This window comes from Protomyctophum bolini (assembly GCF_963924005.1).
Source record: "Protomyctophum bolini genome assembly, chromosome: 12".
Classification (NCBI taxonomy): Eukaryota; Metazoa; Chordata; class Actinopteri; order Myctophiformes; family Myctophidae; genus Protomyctophum; species Protomyctophum bolini.
The window spans coordinates 14,974,946-15,001,703 of record NC_137873.1 but is presented as its reverse complement, the minus strand read 5'-3'; the positions used below and the strand labels follow the sequence as shown (position 1 = coordinate 15,001,703).

At 42.6% G+C, this 26,758-nt stretch overlaps 3 protein-coding genes across 3 annotated transcripts; 2 read left to right on the top strand and 1 right to left on the bottom strand.

The window, feature by feature from the left end:
* Nucleotides 1–734: 734 nt before the first annotated feature.
* Nucleotides 735–16,369, bottom strand: LOC308325064 (armadillo repeat-containing protein 1-like). Its single transcript, XM_080777463.1, has 7 exons — nucleotides 16,023–16,369; nucleotides 12,120–12,331; nucleotides 10,266–10,357; nucleotides 9,561–9,747; nucleotides 7,440–7,556; nucleotides 7,037–7,111; nucleotides 735–3,959 (listed from the first exon to the last, which is right to left on the bottom strand). Exons 2-7 carry the CDS (start codon nucleotides 12,282–12,284, stop codon nucleotides 3,768–3,770), a joined length of 828 nt encoding a protein of 275 aa, XP_080633589.1. The 5' UTR covers nucleotides 12,285–12,331; nucleotides 16,023–16,369; the 3' UTR covers nucleotides 735–3,767.
* A 1,145-nt stretch (nucleotides 16,370–17,514) lies between these two features.
* Nucleotides 17,515–18,525, top strand: LOC308326092 (kelch domain-containing protein 3-like; the record flags this gene model as incomplete). Its single annotated transcript, XM_080778902.1, has 1 exon — nucleotides 17,515–18,525. One exon carries the CDS (start codon nucleotides 17,515–17,517, stop codon nucleotides 18,523–18,525), a length of 1,011 nt encoding a protein of 336 aa, XP_080635028.1.
* Nucleotides 18,526–20,386: 1,861 nt separating this feature from the next.
* Nucleotides 20,387–24,013, top strand: dnajc5b (DnaJ (Hsp40) homolog, subfamily C, member 5 beta). The gene is made up of 5 exons (XM_080779325.1): nucleotides 20,387–20,471; nucleotides 21,101–21,224; nucleotides 22,277–22,490; nucleotides 23,312–23,486; nucleotides 23,866–24,013. The coding sequence occupies exons 2-5, from the start codon at nucleotides 21,118–21,120 to the stop codon at nucleotides 23,961–23,963; spliced, it is 594 nt and encodes a 197-aa protein (XP_080635451.1). The 5' UTR covers nucleotides 20,387–20,471; nucleotides 21,101–21,117; the 3' UTR covers nucleotides 23,964–24,013.
* The last annotated feature ends 2,745 nt before the right edge of the window (nucleotides 24,014–26,758 follow it).

Here is a 26,758-nt window from a genome sequence, read left to right as displayed (position 1 = left end):
ACAGCCATTACTGAGGTGTTAATGAGCAGCACTGATTATCTACACCTGGCAAACAGGGCACTGCTCGCCAGGTGTAGGAGCAATGCACTGTAGGTCAGGTGTAATGGCTTGATTCAGCTGGAGGGGCACTTCTGGCGAGGGAACCTCCCGAGAGCACTTCAAGTCAAGGGACTGGTTTCAGAAAGGGCCTAAGTATGGTCTTGCGCAGGCGGCATTACTATAATTTTGCTACACTGCGCAGGTCCATACGGTAACAAGAAGACTCTGCCCGGACTTGATCACCCCGGTTGAGTCACCTGAGTGAGGGGTATGATGTTGGGAGACTCGAAACCCTGATGACCTTGGGATACATCACTGAGGATACGTCCCAGGTGCATCCATGCATGTATTTTGTTGGTTACTTTGCGTATGCCCCGTTTGATGCGTATGTCGTAGAATCATATGACGTCAAGGTATAACTGGTACAACTAGCTCTCAATGATGACATAATAAAGATGTGGATTAAAGGACCCAATGCCAGGGTGTAATTGGTTTTCGATGGTGACGCAATGACGATATGTTTTAGTTTCGGGAGGATTAAAGGTAATGTATGTAAGTATGTATGTAATCTGACACCATTGCCATAGCAAGCACAAGTAGCCATTACGTCATACGCATCAAACATCGCCCTGGACGAAAACTATTACTTGCGCACTCTGCACTCTGGATTTCAGTGAGTTCAAACACAAGAGAGGTTGATCAGACACAGTAGGTTTTATTCTGTCATGTTTCTCTTGGTACCCGATCTACGACGGCCCATCTGGTGGTGATGAAGCACACTCATCTTCTTCACCAGTTATCAAACTAAATACAAGTTCACCCAGAATTGATGAAACAATGACTGATGGGTTGATATTACTGTAAATCAATTCATTTAAACTTCAACCGAGTAGAATAAAGCTTAGAAAACAAGTTACATAAATCAATAGTATTGTTTTTTTTTGTTTATAAATAATTGTCATTTGATAACCTGATGTTATATTTGAACTGGACAGGAAAAAGATTGTAGAACCAACAACTGTGTGTCCATGGTGACATAACCCTGGCATGACTGACAGGCTGCAGTGGATTCAACAGTACGATGAGAAGGTGGGGCTATGGGCACATTAGAGGTACATAAACACACAAAGACGAATTACAGTCTTCTTTACACACACTTAATAATCAGTGTCATGTTGACACTTGGCGTGACAATGCAAGAACCACAATCTCACTCTTTAAGACAAGGGAACTGTACTTTATCGTCATTGGGCAGCTTCGTTTATACATCATCACATAGGTAAGTAGTACTGCCTGAAGCTCAACTGAAACATGTAACACTCACTCCATCGTGAAACATGTGAAGTAGTGCGAGTTGTAATTAAACACCTTCTGTAGACTCACAATAACATAGTCATAACAATACATTTTGACGATTCATCGATTTAGTCAATTATTACAGTAGAGCTGCAACTCTATTGTTTTCTTCCTTAGTGATTTGTGATTCTGTCAATTACTTTGGCAATTAATCAAATAATCCAGAAGCACTTTCTTTCAGAATATTTATTTTTATATACAGCATCAACGCAAAAAATAATCGAATAGATCTTTAGTATCGACTAAAGCCATATTGTATAATTGTTTTTACATTTTTGTCCTACAACATGCCCAAAACAGGCATGTCAGTTGGAAAGACGTTATTCAATTAAATTGAGTAGTTAAACTGTTGCAGCCCTCCATTACAGCAGATAGGTGTCATTGTTGCGCAGTTGGATGTTGGGCTGACATACAAGGTTAAAAAACATTGAAGGCATTCATGCAGGGTTGTAAACAACGGCCTCGTCCAGAAACAAGGCTCCGCAATACCTGCTGGAGCGAGTAAGGCTTCACTGCTCAAAGGGCAGATATGTTGGGAGTCATTAGTTGCGCGAGATGTGTGTGACCTAATAAAACTGAAATAAATACACATGGTACCATGTTTATGCATCTGTCTGTCTGTCAATATGTCACAGGATGACCCTGGTCCCAATTCTATACCTGGTACCCTGATGCCTGATCCCAAATGTAACTGGCACCCTGGTCCCAGCTCTATCTGGTCCCACATGTAACTAGTACCCTGGTCCTAACCCACCCTACAAGGCCTATGGTACCCTGCCTGGTCCCAATCATACCTGGTACCCAGACACAAACCAGGGTCAACTTGAACTTGTTTCTGGACAGGGCCAGTTAAATTAAAGGCACAGCTAACTGAACAAACACAGTGTCTGCTGCATATCCTGAATCACACTTTTTTTTCTAATGATGTGGAAAAAGTAGGAAGAGGAGGGTCACACATGTATTCTCCTCAAAGAGGTTTTCTACACGTGGTAACATTTGATCATGCAAACGTTTTGGCTTCTCAACTGCCTGATGGGAGTTGTAGTTATAATAGAGTGTTAGTACTAATGCCAACACTTCCCAAACAATAAGACATTTGTTACAATTAAAGTCATACTGAGTATCTTTCAATATCTTGTTAAGTGTCTATGGCGACGCCTCTGTTGTCATTAGTGTCCGTCTATTGGTCCGTTAGAACTGTAATTCCCAGGCCTCATACACACATCAAATACATGTTCTGTGTCTTGTCTGTGTTTAATGGCCACCACAATGCTTTTCCAAAAGTAGTCACATGGTTTGAACAAACATTTTAGTTTGATGGGCAGAACACAGCCATCAAACACAAATGTTTGGTCAAACCATGTGACTCAGTGACTCACATTGGAAAAGCATTGTGTTTGATATGTGTGTATGGGGGCCCCAGAATTCAGTTCCAAAACAAACACTGCAGGGTCCTAGCTCCACCAAGCATATTTTGGAATGAAACAGCGATGTCAAAATAAATACATTTCCGGTGCCTGCGTCCTTTTGGCACAGGGCAGAAGTTGTACAATTAAAAATATAAATTTAAAAACAATTACATGGAATGGTTATTGTGGAAAAATATACCAGTGAAAGATTATTAAAAAAAAAAACTTGTTTAATTGAAAAGGTTACACAGTATGACTTCAAGATAGACCCATTTAAAAGAACCATGATCCCAGTTCACACTCAAACACTGAGGCCAAACAGAAACGGTCCGATCCGCTTCCCTGGTCTTGTATAGTCTGGTGTGCCCGTACAGGAGCGCACACACCTCCCACATGCTTGACACGCATACACACACATCGTCTGTGTATGCGTGTGGGCTACACAAGTGGTTCTCAAAGTGGGGTCCCTTGGATGGTTCCAAATAGACCTTTACAGATCTGTAACTCTGAGAGTATACAAATGGAACAAAATGGCGTCCTTTACATTATAAAAAGTCTGAGAGCCATTGGGTTACACAAGACATTTGTGGGTCTCCCGAGTCCCCAGTTGATCGTTGGTGGTGAGGGGCTCCCCCAGTTGATCTGTGGTGGTGGTGGTGAGGCTGGTGGTCTCCCCCCCCCCCCCCCCCCAGTTTTATGAGATGACCAGCGAAAAGAAGGTGACCACCGTTTCAGTGGTCATCTCATCACCTAAAACTGGAGTATGAATAGGCCTTAAGTGTTCCCCAGACGAGACGTAGAGAACCAGTAAATAGTGAGGGCAGCTGGGAGCTTTAGTGTCTGTACGGTGACACGAGGAAGTGGTTATCGGTACGGTAAAGAAAGAGGGTACAGTAGCCCAGGAGGGTCAATCCGTCCGTTTGTCTGTCTGTCCGTCAGTCTGTCAGTGGATCAGTGGGTCGGTCACCAGTAGAAGGAGCGGGACAGGAAGTTGGCGGCGGTGCCCAGCCACCCGGCTCCGTCCTGTCCGGAGGTGATGCGCGTCACAGCCTTGTCGGGGTCCTGGGAGGGGCTCTCCTCTTCAGGGAGGTAGTCTGGGAGATCCACGTTACGCTCCACTGGCACACCGTCCACGTCCTCGAACGATACCAGGATCTGGTAATAATAATAATTAACATGAAGAATAATTATTTATTACCGACACACCGTCCTCTGGGAACGCAACCAAGACCTGCGCGCGCGCGCGCACGCACACACACACACACACACACACACACACACACACACACACACACACACACACACACACACACACACACACACACACACACTTTTTTTGCTTCTGTGTGTGAATGAACGGGTGAAGTGATGACTTTATAAAGTTTATGTGAACAATGCAGGGATTGTGAAATCAAGTGAACCCTGCATTTTTGCTTTGGAAATATGTGATAATATTTTTGGCTACATTATATTATAATTAAGGCTGTCAAAATTATCGTGTTAACAGCGTTAATTATTTTTGTTAACTGCATTAAAATACTTAAAGCAATCAACACATTGTGAGTTTGTGACGGCCCGAAATGGTCCCCGAGCCGTCTGTTCATGCCTGTCACTCACGCCTGTCACTCACCCCTGTCAACCGCCTGTTTTAAATGCCCTGTTGATTTCGCATGGTGTGCGAGTGTGAAGACAGACGGACGGAGCGAGACAGAGCGAGATGGATGGAGGACGTTCAGCGTTGGACCTGGCTGTATGGACGAGGAAGCCAGTCCCTCCATTTACACTTAGTTCACTGCGTTTCACAAGTCTCGGGCTTATTGAAGACAACTTCCCCACAGAGCTGCAACCCTTCAAAAGCGGACGATCATAAACCACTGACAAATCCCCTCTGCCCGCTTCCTGATCTCTTTCTGTTGGCTGTCATGCACGGAGTGGTGTGGTATTTCACTTTTATTTCAGGTGCTTGCTTTGTGGAAACAAGCGGAAAAAAGAAGAAGAATAACACTATCCTATGATCACTGGACACAGGATTTGTTAAATTGTTATAATAAATAAACAGAATACTACATAGGTATGTTAAAACAAATGTATATCCGCTTTCTGTCATTTATCTTTCCATTTCCACAACAATATACAGGAAAACATGGCATATTTGGTAGGGCTGACCTTCAATCACGTCTTTGGTGATCGACGCTTCGAAAAGAAAAATCGATCGTCGACGCTTCGACACCCGACGGGGTGCTGCTGTGCACAGCACACGACCAACGGCATTTTGCATAACTGAAATAAACTCAGAGGCTTCGTGGAAACAGCACACGCAAGTGTAAAGGAACGGCATTTTGCTTCTCTTGCCGTAAAATGAACTGAAATAAAGCGTCATTTAATTGAGGCTTTATGACAGCAGCGAGAAGCGTGCTTGCTGCGAGGCACACGCATGGCTCGCAATCATAGCTGCCTGGGAGAAATGCGAGGCCCTGTGCTTTAATAATTAATTTGTTAATATCCAAAACGATGATCACATTTCTATCTATAAGGACAAACCTTATTAGAAAAAATATTAATAACATATGAAAGCCTTTTGAAATGTGTATAGGTTACTGAATTGCAGGTGCTGCCAAATAAGTATAATTACTAGGCTACCTCATGCCAGTCAGTTGCGCAAATATATATAGGTCAGATCAATTAGCAGAGCGGAGCAGCTTCTCACTCTGCAGCACAATGACCAGCTCTTTACTTACTTTAATAATATGACATAGTGTTGGATCTCCATTCTCCAGACAAACAAACCTTGGATTATATTCATTGGATTTATTTAATTCTTCTTTCTTCAAACCAGCACGAGCCATGAGGTAAGAAACTATATAATTATTCACTGTTCGCACGGCACCCAGGCACCCAGACACTTCGCATTCCCATCAAAGTAGCCTATAGCCTACCACACTAACTTTGTGATCAACCTTCTTAATGTGCATATTTTATTTGTAAAAAGGAACACTGTATTAAGACATGGGATGGCAGTAATATTGGTGCAAAATGGAAATATGTAATTAAATACCGCTAGTTGAGAGAGAGAGAGAGAGAGAGAGAGAGAGAGAGAGAGAGAGAAATGCTTTGAGAGAGAGAGGGAGAGAGACAATTGCAATTGCTATTGCTTAGAGAGAGAGAGAGAGAGAGAGAGAGAGACAGACAGACAGACAGACACGTAAAGCCGTTCCATTTCAAAGAATACAAAAATGCCGTCCCCCAGGCGCGTTCGCACAACCAAAAAAGCGGCTCTCTCTGAGAGTACAATATTATAGTTAGTTACCGTACTTATATTAGTGCAGAAAAGAGACAATAAATCCCGCTTTGGAGAAGATGAGCTCCGAAGGGGTTGTAGCGGCAGGGAATCAGGGATGGATAGAATCCTCTTCGCTATATAGGTGCCAACTTTGCATAACGTGGCACATTATTTTGACATCACAGTGGTCGTGGACTTCTTTGCATATTTTAAAATGCAACCATGTCACTTTTGACTTCTTTTTCCTGCGTGGACCGCTGGACGGCATGACTGTAGCTGCTTGACTTACTTGTTAACACGTGAGGACGGAGGAGGCTCTGCGAGGCGCGAGCATGGCTCGCGGACCAAAATGGTCCGCTTTTCTTTTTTTAATAACTATTTCAAGATCGATTCCCGTGCTTATCGATCGAACGTCGATTAATCGATTTCTTTGGGTCAGCCCTAATATTTGGACATAGTTCGAATGGTGATTAATTTTGAAGCTGTGATTAATCTGATTAAAAACTGTAATCATTTGACAGCCCTAATTATAATTATATATATAATATAATAATATAATAATATGCACCTTTTGGCTGATTATGCAATGATATATGCGATTGTGTAATCACATTTTTCTGGAGGGTCTAATAGGGTTGGAATGTGAGGGTTGCAGCTGGCAGACAAGAGGACATCTGTTAATTTATGACTTGGAAACAGAGGATGGAGGGAGAACCGTTTGCTTTTGGACTTACGAGGTTATTGTCAGAGGAAAGCTTTATATAGGATGTGGGAATGGCAAATAAAACGTTCTATATAATTTACTAGTGTAGTGTTTATGTGAATCACTAAACATTATTCTTATCTATATTGTGATAGTAATCATTGCTATATACTAGTGTTCAGTAACACGGGTGTCACACTCAGTGCTTTTCAATAACTACATGTTTTTGTACATGTAGTAAACACTGACCTCTTCTCCGTTCTCCCCCTTTGTCACCTGCTGAGCCTTCATCACCTCGGTGGACGCGATGGCTGCTGCCAGAGTCTGCGCACACACACACACACACACACACACACACACACACACACACACACACACACACACACAATTTGTTACACGATTGTTTAATCACGGCATTAAAACTGTTAATCACTTGAAGCCTTGCATCCATTTTCTGGGCGAACATTTGCAGAAAATGGTTGCGCCGACGTGTAGATTTGCCATTTCACCCAATGTTTGCCTGTCATGACATGCCGAGAATAGGGACGGTAGCGTTTAAATGGTTAATACATGAAAAATAAAAGGATGTTAAGATATTACAAACATATAGAGAGAGACCTAGTGAGAGACAGACAGACACAGGTGTCCTCACCTCAGCTTTGAGGTCAGATCGTATGCGTACGATGCATCTCTTCACAGCCATCTGGAAGGTGAAGCTGATGACTCCTTTGATCTTCAGCAAGGCTTCTTCACACAGTGTCCTACGACTCTGAAGAACACATCATTAAATGTTAAGACGTCATTCTATGGCGCAACATTTTCTTAACACTTTCTATGGCGTCATTCTCCGCATTCCTGAGTGAATAATTCAATATTTGACTACATTGAAATGAATGGGAGACCAATCATCAATCAAGAGCAAATCCATGTTTAAAACATTCTCTGTCATTTACACGAAAAATTGTTTTAGAGTTTATATTATTTTATTTTAGTCTCCTAATGCAGCAAACTTGGCTCAGGAAAGAAACAAAACAAAACAAAAATGATCCATGAATTCAAGGCTACATGGGGTGAGTGAGATTCTTTGGGGTGAAGTATTGGTAAATGGTGCATTTATATAGGCTTTTATTCAAAGAGCTTTACATAGATTAAATGTAACATTCACCCATTCACACATATACACCGATGGCGGAGGAAACCATGCAAGGCACATCGGGACCAATTAGGGGTTCAGAGTCTTGCTCCTTGAGCAGTTCATAAACCCTTGAGCAAGACTCTGAACACCAAATAGTGAAAATAGCAGATCTACAAGCTCACAACGTGCCATGATGTGACACGTTGTGAGCTTGTAGATTGGTCATTTTAATTTTTGCACACCCCCGTTGTACTGCAAAGTATAATACAGGGTTAACACACAAATCGATTCATAATCATGACACAAAATAGACATATGTCTATTTGCTCAGACACTATTTTTCCTTATTTTGTTAATTTATTTTAATTCTAGTTTTGCCTCCCCTAGGACCCATGGGAGGGTGGGAGGGTGAACGGGAGGGTAGGCTGGGCAAACGTGACCACTCTTGGTCATTCTGCCCAACCTAAGGGGAAGGGTTGTTGCTGATATGCTTTTCTCACTCGAGACGAGAGAGTAAAACCTACGGTAAAAAGTAAAGACTAATTTGATTCAGTAGTCCACTATGTCAGATTCAGTAGTACAAAGAACCTGACAACTGTGTGGGGAGTATTTAGTGAATGATACGTACGTTGGCAGGGCAACAGCTGTGCAGGAGCTGCGCAGTGCACATTGATACAACGTCAAACTGATGGTTTTTTTCCAACCCGCACCACAGAACAATAAGAAGCCACAGGTCGATTTCACCCGTTTACATGTCCCGCCTACCTTGGAGATAGGACCAGACTGCAGTAGCAAGTGACAAAACAGATTCACGGAACACAGCGAATCAGGCTGGAACCCAGACAAAAGCGTTATTCATAGTCTGGATTTTCGGTGGTGAGGTGACCACCGAACTACAACATGACGTCACGAGCCGCCGTGAAGAGCAAAACACCGCCACAGCCCTTCTCTCTGTTTTTACTCACCACCGCTCAACGTTATTTCAGCTCCGGTGGTCAGCTCACCACCAGAGCGGTGGTCACCTCACCACCGAAAATCCAGACTATGAATGAGCCTTCCCTAAAACACCCTGGACAACACTCCACATGTCCTAGACTCTTCTCCCTTCCTGGCTCCAAAACTGTGGAATAAACTACCCAATGCAGTCAGAACTGCAGACTCACTCAATTTTACACTGAGATCTTCTCACCACCTAGCACTTCAATCTCCGTATATCCCTTCTGGATACATGTTTACTTACTTTACTATGCAGATATATCTTGGTCACTTGTTTTCTTGTTTCTCGTTAAGCATGTGATTTAGATATAGTGTTATTTAAACAGATGATAAATTCCTTTTTCACCTGGTATCCTAAAGTTTCAAATGCACTATAGTATACAGGATGCTAGGTTAATTGTTTACCTAGTATCCTATTGTTTCAAATGCACATAATGTTATTTAGATAGCATGTTGTTTAGACAGATGGTAAGTTCATCGTTTACCTGGTCGGTCGACACTACGCCCCAAGCATAAAATAGGGACTTTAATCTGCGTATTCTGATCTCAGACTTGACACTCTAGATTGAGCGTCTGATGAATGCCTATTATATTATATATATTTTATATACTGTATATGTAGCGAACTCTTCAGTAACTCACAGAGTCGTCCAGGCCGTCTATGTGAAAAACCACGGTTTTGGCCCTTTTGTTGGTGGAACCCAGGAAGAACTGAGCCTTGCGTCGGCTGGGCGCTTCCTCAGGTCGGTCACCGTCAGCGCTGTTGGCCGCCTGAAGCAGTTGGTAGATCTCTGACGACAACAGCTTGGTCTCTCCTGGAGTGATGCTCCTGCGCGCACACGCACGTGTACACACACACACACACACACACACACACACACACACACACACACACACACACACACACACACACACACACACACACACACACACACACACACACACACACACACACACACACACACACACACACACACACAATGTTGATCTCTTATTATATGGATATATATACCAGTGGTTCCTAACCTGTGGGTATTTTGGGGATGATAGTGAGGTGACAACTTTAGGACTTTTAAGACCTTTTTAATACCGAAAAATGTAAAGAAAAGAGAAAAAAAAGACCTAACCCTAAAGACCATAAAACTACGGTAAATGTAATGCCTCAACTCCTACAATTCCAAGTGCTAGTCAGAGTTTGGGGGTCCCCAGTTCAGATACGATTATTTTGGAGGGGTCACTGTCTGAAAAGGTTGAGAACCACTGTTTTAACCCAGAACTTTCCACAGAGAGAGATTAGAGATGAGATAGTGACAGACAGGATGAGAAAGACACAGACAGGTCACTCACTTCTGCATAACATTCTGCAGACTCAGCATCATTCCCAGCTCTCCTTTCATTTTCTCCCGGTTGGCTCTGCATTCTGCCAGGTAACGCACCGCCTGAAACGATCACATTTCACTGACACACAACTCAACTCAACCTGTAGAAACGTGATAAACAGTTGACCTGAAAATGTATTTACCGTTTACTGAACGAACACTCTATAGCAATATCACAATGTAGAGACTACTGTAAAATCCAAAAGCTGTGTTTTGGTTTCTAATGGTGTTGTTCATGTGTAGGAGGACAGGACCAGCCTGCAGAGCTTGTAGATCGGCTACTTTTGGTAATTCTTTACCAAAAGTACCCGATCTACAAGCTCACAACATTGCTTAAAGATCGGCTATTTTTGCCGTATCCCCCCGCCCCAGGATTAGCGGGGGGATATGTTCATGTGGTTAATCAATCATGCTGATATTTTCATATTGTCAAGGTGGTGCACTGTTTTCATAATGCTGGATAATGGATATAATATTTATTTATTGATAATAATCATAGGCCTATGTTATTTTAAAAGAATAACCTTTTTATCAAACATATACAGTAGGTCTAAATGCCTGCAAACATATTTTCATTAACCTTTTTTTTCTTTATTCATTCATGAATTTAAAAATAATTTAACAAACTGTCCTTGCAGGGAGGTGACAGCCTGCAGTCACTTATTTGATACAGTCTGTTCCTAGCGAAAATTCAGCAGCAGCGTTTTGACTGGTTTCTTGTAGTCAGTTGATTCTTCATATCCAAATGAGTGAAACGGCCGGGATGATTTGTTTATTTTTGTTACAGTTCTTTATGAGGCGATCTGAAAAAACCCTATGGGGATAACAATGCAAATAAAAAGTACATGAACCCGCAGACCTATAGCGCCCTCTACCGATATTGGCGTCAGAGTCGGTGCTCCCCATACTGTATTGTCCGAATTCATCACTATTTGAGTCCACTGAGTCTGGATCCCCGTATGGGGAGTAGGGAGTAGGGAACAACCCTAGCAATTCGAACGCAGCCCTAGACTAGTCTAGAGGACGAGTTACACTCCAATCGTCCTCTGGAGTATTTATGTAAGCAGGCTGGTCAAGGCCATTCTGGCTCTCTCTCCCACACAGGAAACATTGTTTGCTTTTTTGTTCCTTACAGTAGTTCCTAACTTTGTTTCTGCACTTGCACATACAGTACACTACACAATTACTATTAGTACTGATCCAACTGACTAGTCACACCACATTAAAGATTTTAAGTAATATTTATTCTCTTGAGAATTACAAATATATAATAAGTTATTTTAATCATGTGTTGTCTCAATGTTTATCATGATTGAGCCAGTTCACGACAACACTGGCAATTACAGGCAATTACAGTACCTTTACACAGGACTACAACACATTTAGAGTATGACCCATGCCATACTTTTGGGTCCGATGTCGATACTGATTTTGTAGAGTTGTAGACTACCAATTGTATGTATATTTGTACCAATATATATTTAAAAAATCACACCTATGTGAAGTGAGGGCCGCTCTTATATCGTACATTATCATCACCGACATCTTACTGACAGTTGAGAGTTGAAAGTCTCCTATACACAACATATCATATCATGTTTGTGTTTACACTATGACGTAAAATTGTCCATTCATTGTCAATGGGAATTTAATGTTTGTGTTAGGACAAAGTTTGTGCACACACCCTGAAAGCTGGACATAGGCCTCAAAAATGGAAAAATCTATTAAAATTAACTTTGAAAAAAACTTTGATTAGTTTAAAAAAAATAGAAAGCTGAATTACAATCTACAAGCTCCCAAGGCGTATGTGCTGCAGTCTTACCAGCAGGGCAGAGTAGACCACCTGGGGGTTGGGGTGGTCCAGGAACAGGATGAGGCCCGGCAGACAGCCCTGGTCCTGGACGATGGCCCGCCGGTTCATGGGGTCCGCTGCCAGGTCCCGAAGCTGGTTGACCACCGCCAACGCGTCTGGCTCTCCGGCGCTCATGATGACTGCAACACACACACTCACTGACCCATGCACAAGTCACACACCTCAACACACAAACACATGCAGACACACATACATGGACAGGTTTAATGTAACTCATGCACAACACCACCCACGCACTAAAGTGAGAATTATTTTCTATCCATTACACATGATCCCATGAAGCCTTGAATTCAGGGAGATATTTTTGTCTTTTTTGCATTCCTGAGCCAATAATTTGATGACAGGACAGAGTATCCTATTATTTTGTGGCTCAGGAATGCGACAAAAGAACAAAAAAGAAATTGCCATGAATTCAAGGCCTCATGGGGTGTGTAATTGAAAGAAAATACGTATTTTTTGGATGAACTTCCACACACACACACACACACACACACACAATTCCAATGACAAACATTTTAGGATGGCAATGCAGCATGCTATAAATGCCATTTTTTTATTTACCTTTTTGTCATTTTAACCCTAAACCTAAATCCTGAGTTGTACTTAGTTACATCATGCAAATATCACGCACCGAAAATAGCTGATCTGGAAACTTAATGTAATATTTATATTTCTAGGGTCGGTCTCAGGCAGTAGCTAGATAGTCAGTGGTTCTCAACATGGGGTCCAGACCCCCAGGGGTCCTTGAATGGACCCATTCAAGGACTCCCAAGCTAAATGGACCCATACAGGTCTGTAACTCTGATAGTGTACAAATGGAACCAAATGGGTTGAGAGCTGTGTTGAGAGCCTGTGGTTTGGGGATTAGTGTCCTCAGGAAACCCACTGTAAACAGTTTACAGTCTGGCTAGTTACATTAAGGGCTGTAACTATCGATCATTTTCATAGCTAAAATTCTATCATTACTTTTTTTATTCAACATTTTTAATATATATATCTATGAATCCATTAACCACTTAGAACACAATTATAGCAGATTTACAAGCTCACACGCTTTTGCCTTTGACGTGTCCAACATTTGGATCAATTTTATAATCGATTGAATCTTTTTTTTCTCTGAAGGCGTTTCTGCCTTGATTTGGATACAGTGGAGGAGTGACAGGAAACAGGGAGACAGACAGACAGCGAGTCAGTTGTATGAACCTTGAGTGACGTGCAGCAATTAAAAGGTCGTCAGGCTCAGTTGAGTATATGTTCTGTATATCTGGCTGCTATGGTGAAACCGTGCATCTTTCACAATTGAACTCATACGTAACTATCCCTGTTCTCTGACGGTCATTGTTTTGGTGTGTGTGTGCGTGTGTGTGTGTGTGTGTGTGTGTGTGTGTGTGTGACTGTGTGTGTGTGTCAGTATGTAGTGACATGCTTACTTTTCTGTCATTTGACGTCTTATAAGTTGTACTTGACAAAAACTCTGAATAAAGTATGTAAAGAAATGGCCGTCCTGCATTAGGGCATTTAGATATATATGAATCAATTTGTTTAACTGTCATTTGTGTATACTGTATACAGCAACAGTATGACTATGTAGTATGACAGCTGTTGTTTCTCTTGTTTCAAAGAAACAAGAGAAACGGTTGGATGGCACTTACACCCGCCTTCTAATGAGAACACAAAATCTGTCTTGGAAGAGCCACCCATCGACTGATTTAATATATGGCAACCTTCCCCGTGTTTCTTCACTAGTCTGATCCAGAAGAACACAGTTTGCCGGCCACTGCTACAGAGCTGACAATGACGTTATATCTTCCCTTCTTCTCTGGAGTCCTGCCTCAAAGCAGACCAGAGGTAGAAAACTGAACAGAACAGAGAACATAAACTAAACGAGTTAGTAGTGCTGCTCCAGTTAACAGCATACACTGATGGAGAATGTCCACACTGGCACACAGCCTCTGCGGATTCTCAAACGTTTTTAATTTCAAGGACCCCCAGTTTGATGTGCATTAGACCACGGACCCCCATTTGATACACTTTTTTCAATGTACACGCATCAGTTTTAAAGAGTGCACAGATATCAGTCATTTAGACGGGGACCCCTTGGAAACCCAATGTTGGGAACCATTTATTGATCCACACAGTCTTCAATAGCTTCATGTCGGTTATGGGGGGGGGGGGGGGGGGGGAGGTCAAAGTTATTAATACACACTATAGCAGTTGTGTTTACATGTAAACTACCTTCAGTGAGTACATCCACACAGGACACCCACATATAACAGGTGTGTTGTGGTTGGTGTGTGGTGTGTTTATGTATGCAGATTGCAGACCAACAGTGACAGGGTGTTATTACAAACACCGTCCATGACATAAATGGTTACAGGGTCACGGACAGTGTTTGCCAATAGGGCTGCCAACATGATCCAACATCGAGGAATGAGGAACCAGAATCGGTTCTGTCACATTTGGAACCGCTTTCAGGAACCGGTTTATCACACTGTCAGAGCTGCAATGTAGACGAACGTCCGCTTTGCTATTATAATACCGGTGGTTGTCAAAGTTTTTTTTAATTTCAAGGACTGTCATAACTCTGACCCCGAGTGTGTGCAAATGGAATCAAATGGACTCATAAGCGACCATTTGGTTCCACTTTTCTCGCCCAGCCCTACAGTAGATACCACAATAATATCACACACACTGTACAACAAGACAGACAGAGAATGACATGATGCAGACAGACAAATAGCCAGTGTTGGGGAGTATTAAGCTACATGTAGCTGAGCTACGTAGCTTAGCTACATTTTGCTGTAGCTTGTGGTAGCTTAGCTACATTCATATTGGTGTACCTCGTCAAGTAGCTCAGCTACTTTTTGGGTCATTTTTGGTAGCTTAGCTACTCAAGTTACAAGCTACAATTTTGGGCAATAACATGAAATAAATATATTCATTTTGACCATTGGTTGCTGTGTTAATTCTTGTACTAGAACCCCCTTTGAAAAATCAAGGACTGTTCCTTTTTCTGATTGCTTTGAGGGCATGTCAGCTCTTGACAAGCCAACAGCTGCCTCTAATTGTTTTATCCTTTCTTTAATGGGGGAAAATCTGTCTAGAACAGGGGTCTTCAAATGTTGACGATCAAATGTCATCATGTAACAGTTGTTTAGTTATAATGTAGGTGTAGTTATCTCATTATACAAGGGTCTCTTTTTTTTACAGTTAAGATGTGTTAACATTGACGATCAAATGCCATGTATAACACACAGTATCCTCAACAGATCCTCTTTTATTTGTGTAAGTCTCTAAGTCTTTTTTTTTTTTTTTTTTTTTTTTAAACAAAACCGTTGAGAGGCATATTTCAGCTGGCATCGTGGCATGTGACTTTTTTGTAGGTTATTATATTTTGTTTCATATGCACCGCATGTACATTCTCAATTTAACGCTGAAAAATAAAAAGTAGCTGAGCTACTTTTTCCATGTAGCTGTAGCTTTACAAGCTACATTTCTCCAGGGGTAGCTATGTAGCTTGATCAAGCTACTGCCATGGTGAGCTACTTGTAGCTTTACAAGCTACGCTTTCAAAGTAACTTCCCCAACACTGCAAATAGCCCTGGTCCAGTGCGTCAGCGAGTCTCTCTCGCTATAAGCACTGGACCAGGGCTAACAGACTAAATGAATCACATACAGACTGACACATAGACAGACAACACACACACACACACACAATGGCAGACAGACACAGAGACTGAGCGTACATATTGGCGCGCGCGCGCGCACAGTCACACTCCCCCCCCCCCCCCCCCCCCCCCACCCACCATACACACACACACACACACACATACTGTGACACACGTCTCTTACCAGTGACGTTTAATTACTTCGTTACTTTCTGCCAGCCGTTAGCAGCAGGGCGGCTAGCTCAGCTCGGCTAGCAGGTTGTTGTTCATCACACGTCACGACGGCGTCGCCAGCAAAACATGACGTCAACTGAACCGTCACTTTAAACAGGCATAAACAGCACAGTCTGGTTTAAGACGTAATTAAAACTGTACACAGTTTTCACAAACAAAAACACGTTCTGTTCGACGGCGGGCTCCCTCCGTCCGTTTCCTCATCAAGCAGAAAAATGACCACACGTTCTAACATCGAACGCTGTGATTGGACGCGTTCCGGTACCATCTGACTCTGGTGGACCAATCAGTGACGGGGTTCTAAGGGGTGGCGGAAAGCCTGGTGAGGCGAGGTTACTCTGAAGCAAAGTGCTACAATTCCTCATTTCGCCAGTAGGTAGTGGCATCTTCAACGATTCTGAGGATGATGTAGGTCATATTTAAGAATACAATGGTAGATAGCCCCAAAATCTTATTCTGATACTTACCCCTATGTGTCAGGATACTCCATGCCAAATTTCACACTTCCATGTGTATTTATGTAATTTTAGTGAATTTATATTTGCCTTTACACAATTTCGCCAGAGACATATACCAAAAAAGGGGTTTTTGGGCCCCTGAAACCAAACGGGGCCGAGTTGGGAGTGGTCCCTTCATTTTGAGATGGCCCAAGGTATATGCTAACAGGAAATAATAGTGAAAAAAAGGTAGCAAAAATTGATATGAGGGCTGGGTCTAGCTCCCGGACTATTACTGGGGTCTTGTGTGCCGCGGGTTTCCGATCCCGATGGCCTTTACTGCATGTCACCCCCATCTCTCTCCCCATTTCCTGTCAGCCTACTGTCTGTCCCTCCATAAAAAATATAAAATAAAGGCGAAAGCCACAAAAAAAACATTTTAAATAATAATATATTTTTAGTTGTAGTAATAGTCATCATCATTTTTTGACCACGGTCAAGATCATGGATTTCACAATGCCACGCCAGACTTTCCGGTCCTTCATTGTCATCTGCTTACTGATGCGTCCGTCCCACTGTCCCTACTCCCTAGCGATGACATCTGGTCTGCTTTGAGGCAGGATTCCAGAGAAGAAGGGAAGATATAACCTCATTGTCAGCTCTGTAGCAGTGGTCGGCAAACTGTGTTCTTCTGGATCGGACTAGTGCAGAAACATGGGGAAGGTTGCCGTATATTAGAGTAGTCGATGGGTGGCTCTTCCAAGACAGATTTTGCGCTCCTCTCATTAGAAGGCGGGTGTATAAGTGCCATCCAACCGTATAGTAGTAGCCTAGTAGGCCTAGCGTTGCATGACATTTGTGCCTCTGTAACTATATAAGTGGAACCGCACACATTCCTATACTATTGTTTCACCCAGACTTAGAATATACCTATATTCAAGTTTTTACTTTTATGTGAAATGTTGCGATGGACGGTGTATCTCAAAGGACCAAAGAAAAGCCTTCATGCTGCAGTGGCACTGGGGCACAAGGTGTACTTCTTTGGAGGCTTCTGTCTCGGGCGAAAACTACAATAACTTGGACGAGATCGATGTGCTCGTTTTCAACACAGGGTCACTGCGCTGGGCATTGATGCCCCCAGTGACAGGTGAGAGAGGAGAATGTCCTCTTGAGGTTCCCTCCATGCGCGTGTGCCACACAGCTGTGCTGATAGACGATGTCATCTACATCTGGGGGGGAGTAGAGGATTTTGAAATAAAGGAAACTGGCAACGGGGTTGTCGACATCGACGGGAATAAGTGCAACGTGCTTTATGGGTTTCACGTCAACACCAACAGATGGTCCAGGCCTGTGGTTTCTGAGACTGTCCCGGAGGCGAGGTGTGGCCACTCAGCCTGTGTCTTGGGGAAGGCCATGTACATCTTTGGAGGATTCAACATGCTGACTGGATACACTAATGACATTTACAAGCTGGACACTACCACAATGTTCTGGTCTTTGATTAACACCAGTGGCCCTCCTACACCCGTTTCAGATTGTCACACTGCCACCATCATAGGGGCAAAGATGTTTGTATTTGGGGGCCGAGGCATGGACGAGGACGAGAGCAATTACAGCAAGGTCAGAGTGTTTGACACAGAGACCAACTGTTGGCTGAGCACGCCTTCTGCACAGCTTTGTCCGGAAGGACGCTGGGGTCATTCGGCCTTTGTCTACTATGGAGAGCTGTATCTGTTTGGTGGAAACAACTTTCCTCAGAAAGGTTCAATTTCCTTCAATGACGTGTGGAAATTTAATACACAGACCTTCTCCTGGATGAAGGTTGAGCCCAAGGGGAAAAGCCCATCTTGGATGTCTTGGATGAGCTGTTGCGTGGTGGGACATTGTATTGTCCTCTTTGGAGGATACACACCAGGGGACCTGTACATCCTAGACTTAAGTCCTAGTCTGAAGACGTTATGCAAGCTTTCAGTGAGTCAGTACGGTCTGGAGCCGTCGGGACTCGCATGTTATTGAGGGAGCCCCTCCTATGCTATGCCCAGCTTTAAGGTGTTTAACATTGGCTTGTGATTGGCTGATCACCCCATAGAGATGATTTGATTGGCTGAGCAAAGTACATATTGAAGAAAAAAGTGAGGGCAGAAAAGTGAAGACGCCAAAAGTGATTGCCCGTTATGACTTTTGTTATGATTTGATTGGCTGAGCACGGAATGTGATGTATGATGATGTATGATGATAAGAGTGCTCCTCACTTCACACAAGTGTGATTTTTGGATGATTACCAACAGCAACAGAAGAAACACGTGACTGGAACTTGTGGAAGAAAACAAGTTCCATGCAAAGGCATTCGGCTGCCGCTGTGCACATTTTCAGAACATGTTTATTTGAACAATCGATTGATTGTGTACCGGCTTGGGTCAATGGAACTAACTATAAGCTACTGTTCCTGTTTATCGGTATTACAATGAAAAGAAAGAATACATTTTTTTTATTATATTTTTGTGATTGTCGATTATTTGGGAGCCCACTTGCAATATCCTCAGGATACTTGACCCCAGGTTGAGAATCTCTGGAATATGGGAACATTTTCGAGATTTCTACCCTTGACCCTTATAATTATATAATGCCAGGGATATCCTATTGATATCTTATAGTTATTTTATTTTATTTATTCATATATCTTAACTTTTTAACCTGCACAGATCCTATCCTTTCTGCTGTTGCTGCTATATGACACTGGAATTTCCACACAGGGATCAATAAAGGTGCATTCTAATCTAATCTAATCTAATCTAATCTAATCTAATCTAATCTAATCTAATCTAATCTAATCTAATCTAATCTAATCTTCCCTTTAAGCCCCTCCTTACTCCACAGGTTGCCATAGCAACCTCCTCTCCTTAACAACAATACAGGTAGTGGAGCGTCTCATGGCTGAAACCCAATCAACCCTATTACCTGTACACTCATATTGGTCACCTGTGCAATACTGTGACTTTAGGGAGTTCGCTGTTTTACCATTTCAAACCCTGACATCCTTCTTATCTTCTTACCCTAACCTTTAAACCAACCACACCAAACCCATGTATTCTAACACCACACGCACGCACGCACACACACACACACGCACGCACGCACGCACGCACGCACGCACGCACGCACGCACGCACGCACGCACGCACGCACGCACGCACGCACGCACGCACGCACGCACACACACACACACACACACACACACACACACACACACACACACACACACACACACAAAGGAAACCATGCATGTCAAGGCACCAACCTGGTCCGTGTATTTTTATTATTTAATTATTTTATATTAAAATTTGATAACTGTAAATTTACCTTAAAAATGGTCAAATAAAACGTAGAAATAGGTAGGGCTATTATAAAACCTGATTCTACCGGTCCCCGGTGCATGGTCCCCTCTGCCTAGGAGCCAAATGTTCCTTCCAGGCGGGAGGGGAAACTTAATTGCGCCTTGACCCACTGACCCATGACACGGAGTATTTAGAAAACGTAACGTTTTCTGAATTGCAGTTGTCAAATATGAAATACATTTTCAAATGGTCGTAAACTACACGGACGCGCAACCTGCTCATCGGGAGAAGTTAGGGCTTCCGTGTCTTGCTCAAGGACACTAAGCAGGGTTCGGGATCAAACTGGCAACGTCCCGCTCTACCTCCTGTGTCCCAACTGGACATGTCACCAGTTTGGTTGTGACAGCGGCTGGGTGAGGCCTGAGGCTGCATGCGGTGCCGTGCTGCATGTGAAACCCGAGCCCGCCTGATGAATGTTTGATGATCCACCTCTAACAAACACCGAGCTGCTCCAACACTAAAGTTACCAACCAAACCAACACTCCAAGTAGAAGCTGTAAAGTTTGGATTCAGGAACACAAAGCGAGACATCGGTGGAGTTCTGAACGAGGTCACCGAGGCCAACAGGTATACCTGCTGCTGTGTGCATGTGGTTGAATATTGTGTACTTATATATTGTAGTAAAACTGCGTAAACTCCGTCATGGAACGGACTGTTAGGACTTGACAAGTCAAGTATCAGATGAAGATAGCTTGGAAAATGGAGGTGGACAGGAGTGGATTACTGAACAGGTCTGCGGCTGCCAGGTCTCCTCTGCCCAGGAGCCCAAGAGCTCAGGAGATCCCTATTAATTGTCACAGTTATAAAACTATATTTCTTGTCAAGGGGCTTATTTATTCCTGCCAACAAGTTACAGAACCCCAAAACTCTTACTGGAAGAATAGCTTAAAAACATTCACTTTGTAGTCGATGTCACAAGAAACAAACCATGCACTGTGATGATACCAAGTGAGTGTTTAGAATGTAAGACTGATTGTATATATCAGTCAGAGCAGTCCAGTCAGAGTACCAGGCAGTCAGAGACAGGAGGGCTTTTTCAAGTCTGTGCAAGGTGCCTTTTGTCTCATAATTGTCTGTCTGTCTGTCTGTCTGTCTGTCTGTCTGTCTGTCTGTCTGTCTGTCTGTCTGTCTGTCTGTCTGTCTGTCTGTCTGTCTGTCTGCGTGCCTGCATGCATGCGTGCGCGCATGTGTGTCAGCAGGTAATGTGGGCAGGATGTCTGAGTCCAGACAGCGAACTCTGTCCACCTCAGGAGAGTCTCTGTACCAGGTGCTGGGCCTGGACAAGACCTGCACCCACGATGACATCAAGAAGGCCTACAGGTAGCGGCCATGTTGGCCTATTTGAATGTCATTGATCCATTAAAAGAGATCACACATTTTCTAGCAATTACACACCCCATGAATGAAGCCTTGAAATTCGTAGAGATTGTTTTTGTATTTGCCAATAATTTGTTGACTCAGTAGGACTACCAGAGACGGCTTAGGAATGCAACAAAAACAAACAAATCTCCATGAATTCAAGGCTTCATGGGGTGTGTAATTATTTGAAAATAAATGGGAATGGGTAATACGCTCACAACTCGTGAGCTTGTAGGTTGCTTATATTTTCAGAAAGGAAATACTATACCAGTGAACTAAGTATATTAGGTTCTAGTGGTTATGTGATCATGTGAGTACTGTGTTACTGTTCTATTAAAATAAGTGTTAAAAGCTCTACATTCTGCTGATAGAAATCTTTGTCATTGTTCATTAACAGCGTTCTCCCTGTCACTCCACAGTCCACAATCAGTAGAGAGAATAAACAAGTGCATTTGGAAATTATTGAGCAAACACATTTATAACTTGAGGGTGCAAGGATTAATATACCAGTATAACCAAAATATTATTAAAGGCATGTGTAATATAACCGTATTATTAAAAAAGGACAAACCAAACCAAGCTAACCCGGATATTTTACTGATAACAAACTGATGTGGTTGATGGTTTCAATCATTTCTTGTGGGTCCAAAACTAAGAAATAAAAAACACCAAACAAAATTTCTAGTTTTATCCAGAAAAGAAGGAAATTATAGATATTGTAAATAAGTGTAAAGATAGCCTATTGAAAAGTTAATTTGTATTATTGTGTTGTACTTTGACTTTCTTTGACTAGCTTTAACTAACCTTTTTCTGGCATCCTACTTTATTATGTATTATCTTAATGTGAAGCACATTGGGCTACATTTTATGTATGAAAGGCACTATCGAGTCTGACTCGTTACTGACTGGTTACGGGACTACAGCGTTGACAGACAACAGACAAATAAAGAACTGGATCACTATAACATGATTGAAGATACTTCTTCCTCCACTGACCCTGAACCTCCATACAGGAAACTGGCCTTGCGGTACCACCCCGATAAGAACCCAGACAACCCAGAGGCATCAGACAAGTTTAAGGAGCTGAACAGCGCAAATTCTGTCCTCTCTGATCTCACCAAGAGGAACATCTATGACTCCTACGGCTCTCTGGGACTGTACGTCGCTCAGCAGTTTGGAGAGGAGAATGTTAACACGTACTTCATGCTGTCCACATGGTGGGCCAAGGTAGGTGTGTGCATGTGTTTTACTATTACTTGTGGGGGCCAAATGCCCCCACAAGTATTATAGCAGAATTTGAGAAACCATATCATTGCCATTGACCATGCTGTTTATTTTATGATTTATTTTTTGGGGTACTTTATTTACACAGAGTATAGTAGCTGAATACAAGTGTTCATTTTCAGCAACGCCCTGCACATAGAAACACACAGACACATTAAAACCTGGGAGCTGACCATACAACAGTCTTTATACTGTTGGCCACTAAGCAGCTCCACTGGAGCAGTGTTGGGTGAGTGATGACCATTCACTTCCCCACCCAGACTTTCCTGACGGTCCAGGGAATTGAACCAGCAAACTTCTGGCAACAAGGGCGCACCTCTAACCTTTATGCCAGCACTGTGTTTTAGAGTGTGCACATGCGTGTGTTCGTGTGCGTGCGACGGTGCGCTTGCGTGTGTGTGGTGTGCATGCGTGTGTGCGCAAATATGCAGGGCAGGGCTAGTGTACAGTATGTGTGTGTGTGTCAGTGGTTCTCAAAGTGGGGTCTGGGGAGTGGGGACCTCCAGGGGTCTTGGTCGTTGGTAGGGAGACCAGGGGGTCCCATCTCCCCAGCAAAATGCTTTACACTTTGCCTATTCGGAAATCTAGCTAGACAATCTAGTGAATCTACAAGCTCAAAACACATCAATATCGGGGTTAAGTGGTCCACAGCTAAACATACATTACACAAAGTGAATTTGGGGTGTCCTGACGTATGTGTATGATTGATGTCTAAGTGTACACGGATGACTAATTTCTGTCTGTCTGTCTGTCTGTCTGTCTAGGGTCTATTTGCATTGTGTGGCGTGTTGACAGGCTGTTACTGCCTCTGCTGTCTGTGCTGCTGTTGTAACTGCTGCTGTGGTCGGCTGAAGCCCATGCCCCCTGGCGAGGGGGCGGAGCCAGAATGCAATCTGTCACCAGAAGACCTGGAGGAGGAGCTTCGCAACGATGACACCGGTGGGTGGAAAGGATTATTATTATTATTATTATTAATATTACCCTTATTATTTTTACCCTTATTTAAAAAAAAATATGTTTATGGTATGGTATGTTAACCATGTCCATGTAAGAACATTGCTTCTGGTGACTGATATTGACCTTCTAATGAATGTTGGACGCATTGAAAACAAACGTCCCTGCTTCTGGTGACTGATATTGACCTTCTAATGAATGTTGGACGCATTGAAAACAAACGTCCCTGCTTCTGGTGACTGATATGATCCTTCTAATGCGTGAGGAGAGTCATTTTTCAGTTCAAAAGATATTTAATTTTATTTAGAAAATTACAAAAGCTATAGTTTTTTATGAATTTCAAAAATGTCCTTGTCCTGTGCAGATGTAGACACCCCAGTGGTCCAGCAGCCAACCAAATCCAGTGAGAAGACACAGCTGATCGGTGATGGGAAGAAACGATATGGAGACAGCTACACATGAGTTTAAACTAACATCCATATTATATCCATATTTGGTCATATGAGACTAGACATCATCTGGGAGTTTGGATAGCATACTATCGTGATATGGCATACGTGTTGGATTTTCCTGGTTTTAGTCACTTACGCCTTATTTTATACTTTCAAAATCTTTCAAAAACGTCCCAAAATAGCCAAAATAGCAGATCTACAAGAGCAGGCTGCAAGCTTGTAGATTGGCTATTTTTGAAGGTTTTGGAGAAAAAAGGAAAATGTGTATTCAATGTTGTCCATATGGCCTAGCCCTAGCCTAGAGTATTTATTAAAATATTAGTAGGCCAGGCCTACAATATTTCACATTTTAACACTGCAAGCATCAGGTCTAAAATACAAAAAGAATACTCCAAACAAGCAACTTTGTGCACTATATGCGTAATTTACATGAATTTCATATTTACATTAAAGCTGCTTTCATATTTTACCCAGGTTCGAACCCCCAGTCCCCTGTGCTGAGATGTGCCTGCTTGCTCAGGGTAGAAATTGAATTTGGACTTTCAAGCAGTACCACCTGTCAACAAGTAGGTGTCCTCCCAGACCACAGGATATACAGTATAAAAGTAATAGTGTTTAACCAGCTGTTGGTGTGAAATTAATGAAGACTGAGCAATTACATGGCATAATGCCTATGTATTGTTTACAAACAAACTATACAAAATCTGGACTAGGCCTAGGTTACTTCCACTGGTAACAGAATTTGATGTGCAGTGTAACACAACACAACAGGGACAGTGAGGACTCCCTGAAAGATGCAACTTTGAAGAGAATCTCTGTTTGCGAAACCTGCAATGACTAATCTGTTCCTCTAAACTGTCTGGACCTACAGATTCGGTTATTCTACTGGTTCTAGTCAGTATATTCTTCTGGGTTCTGGTTGGTTCTGTACCTGCAGTAGAAGCTGTGGGTCATTCTATGAGCTTGCTGGTCTCTCAGGTCAGTCCAGTGCAGATAGAAGCATGGATAGTCTGGAGAAACGCTCTGATCTGTTCCATATATCTGCATGGAGGTGTTCACCAAACCTGTGGTTTACAAAAAACTGCCAGAGAAGAGCATGTAGTGTGTTCACTTCTCCTGCCTGTCTCTAACATATAGAGGTAGATAAAGTTTAAGTTTTAAACTAGCAGTTGTAGATCAAAACAAAATCTGAAGTTATGCCGTATCTATAGTATAGGGACATCTCGGGTTTGCTCAAGGGCCTCTCACAGTGAGATGTGATGCATCAATAAATCTGATCCTGATTCCCACACAGCTGCTCTGTCCAGTCAGGACAGCTGACCAGAGCGATGGAGATGATGAGACAGCCTGTTGCATGGTCTCTGCAGCTTGAATGTAAACAACGTTCACGTTGCTCAATATTGATCGATTTCACAACTACAGATCTTAAACAACTACTACTAAATCTTTGTTTTCAAAATGTGCAACTTGCACTAAACGATGCATTTACATAATAGCGCCTTTATCCAAAGCGCTTTACAATGTGCATTACATTCTCCCATTCACACACCGACGGCAGAGGAAACCATGCAAGGCGACCAGCCTGCTCATCAGGAGCAGTTAGGGCCTCAGGGGTTCAGTGTCTTGCTCCTGAGCCACTCAGTATGTCCACAAAAGCCCTGATAGCAGACGAACAACACATTGACAGACAGTGTCTGTCAGCCTGTCACTCATAATAACCTCAGACACGCACAGTTTATTTCATTTATCGTGGCGGACCAGTGTTAGCGCTGCTGGTATGAATTCAGAGTAACTTGCATCTTGCCCCTTTCTGGTTATTTATTGAAATAATCATGCAGACACAGATTTCTGATTCCCACAATGGGGGTAAGTCTTAATGGGGGTAATAGAGGCTTTAATGTCATGGGAATGAATGTAGTCCATTGTTTATCTTGTCGCTCCAATGCTTGAAAAACTATCTTTTTAGAAAAGGATTTTTAATACATGTTAAATCCATTCACACCGAAGTGGGAAAAGTGCCACCCCAAAATAAAAGATGCAAGACTGGCTCAGATGCAATTCAGTCTTGCATCTTTTATTTTAGAGTGCCACTTTTCCCACTTCGGACGGTGTATAGTTGAGCACCCACTGCCTAAACCAAGGGCAGCATCCAGAGGAAGCGCACCTGCCTTTCTTTCTTACAGAATTGTAATACATGGTTTGTGCAAACATGGACACAGGGGAATACAGTATGATGACGTTTGTGTTGTTGATGTTTTGAATGATGTTTAATGCCTTCTCTGTTAGATATACAGTATGTGTCACTGTAAATACAGTTTGGCTTGGTGTTTGGCTTTGGTTCTCATTTATTTAAGTTTAAAGCTTGTACAAATTTAAGATATTTTGTGTTGTTGTCGTTGGTGTTTTTTGTTTAAACAATTTGTCCCCAAACAAACTTTAACTTTAACTTTAAAACTTTAAAATACATATTTGACTGCCCATTGCTGCAACCGTGCAACGTAACAAGCAAGCTATCTTTGACTACCGGTAATTTGATTTCAGGAATTATTTTTCCTAGGGACAATCGCGTAGTTTTCTGCAGGTGTTGAGCACTTCTTGTTGTACAGACATGCAGAAGCATTTCTGTCTGTACGATGGACTCAGCATTTGAACGTTGTGTGACAGTGTGAGCCAACATTCTGTCTGGAGAGACTATAGTGTGAAAGCAGGACAGCATTCTGTTTAGGACAGATAACCCTAACCCTAAGAGGTTCTGGGCTTTAACCATTTAACGCTATCCGGGGGATATGACGTGAATGTACTTAA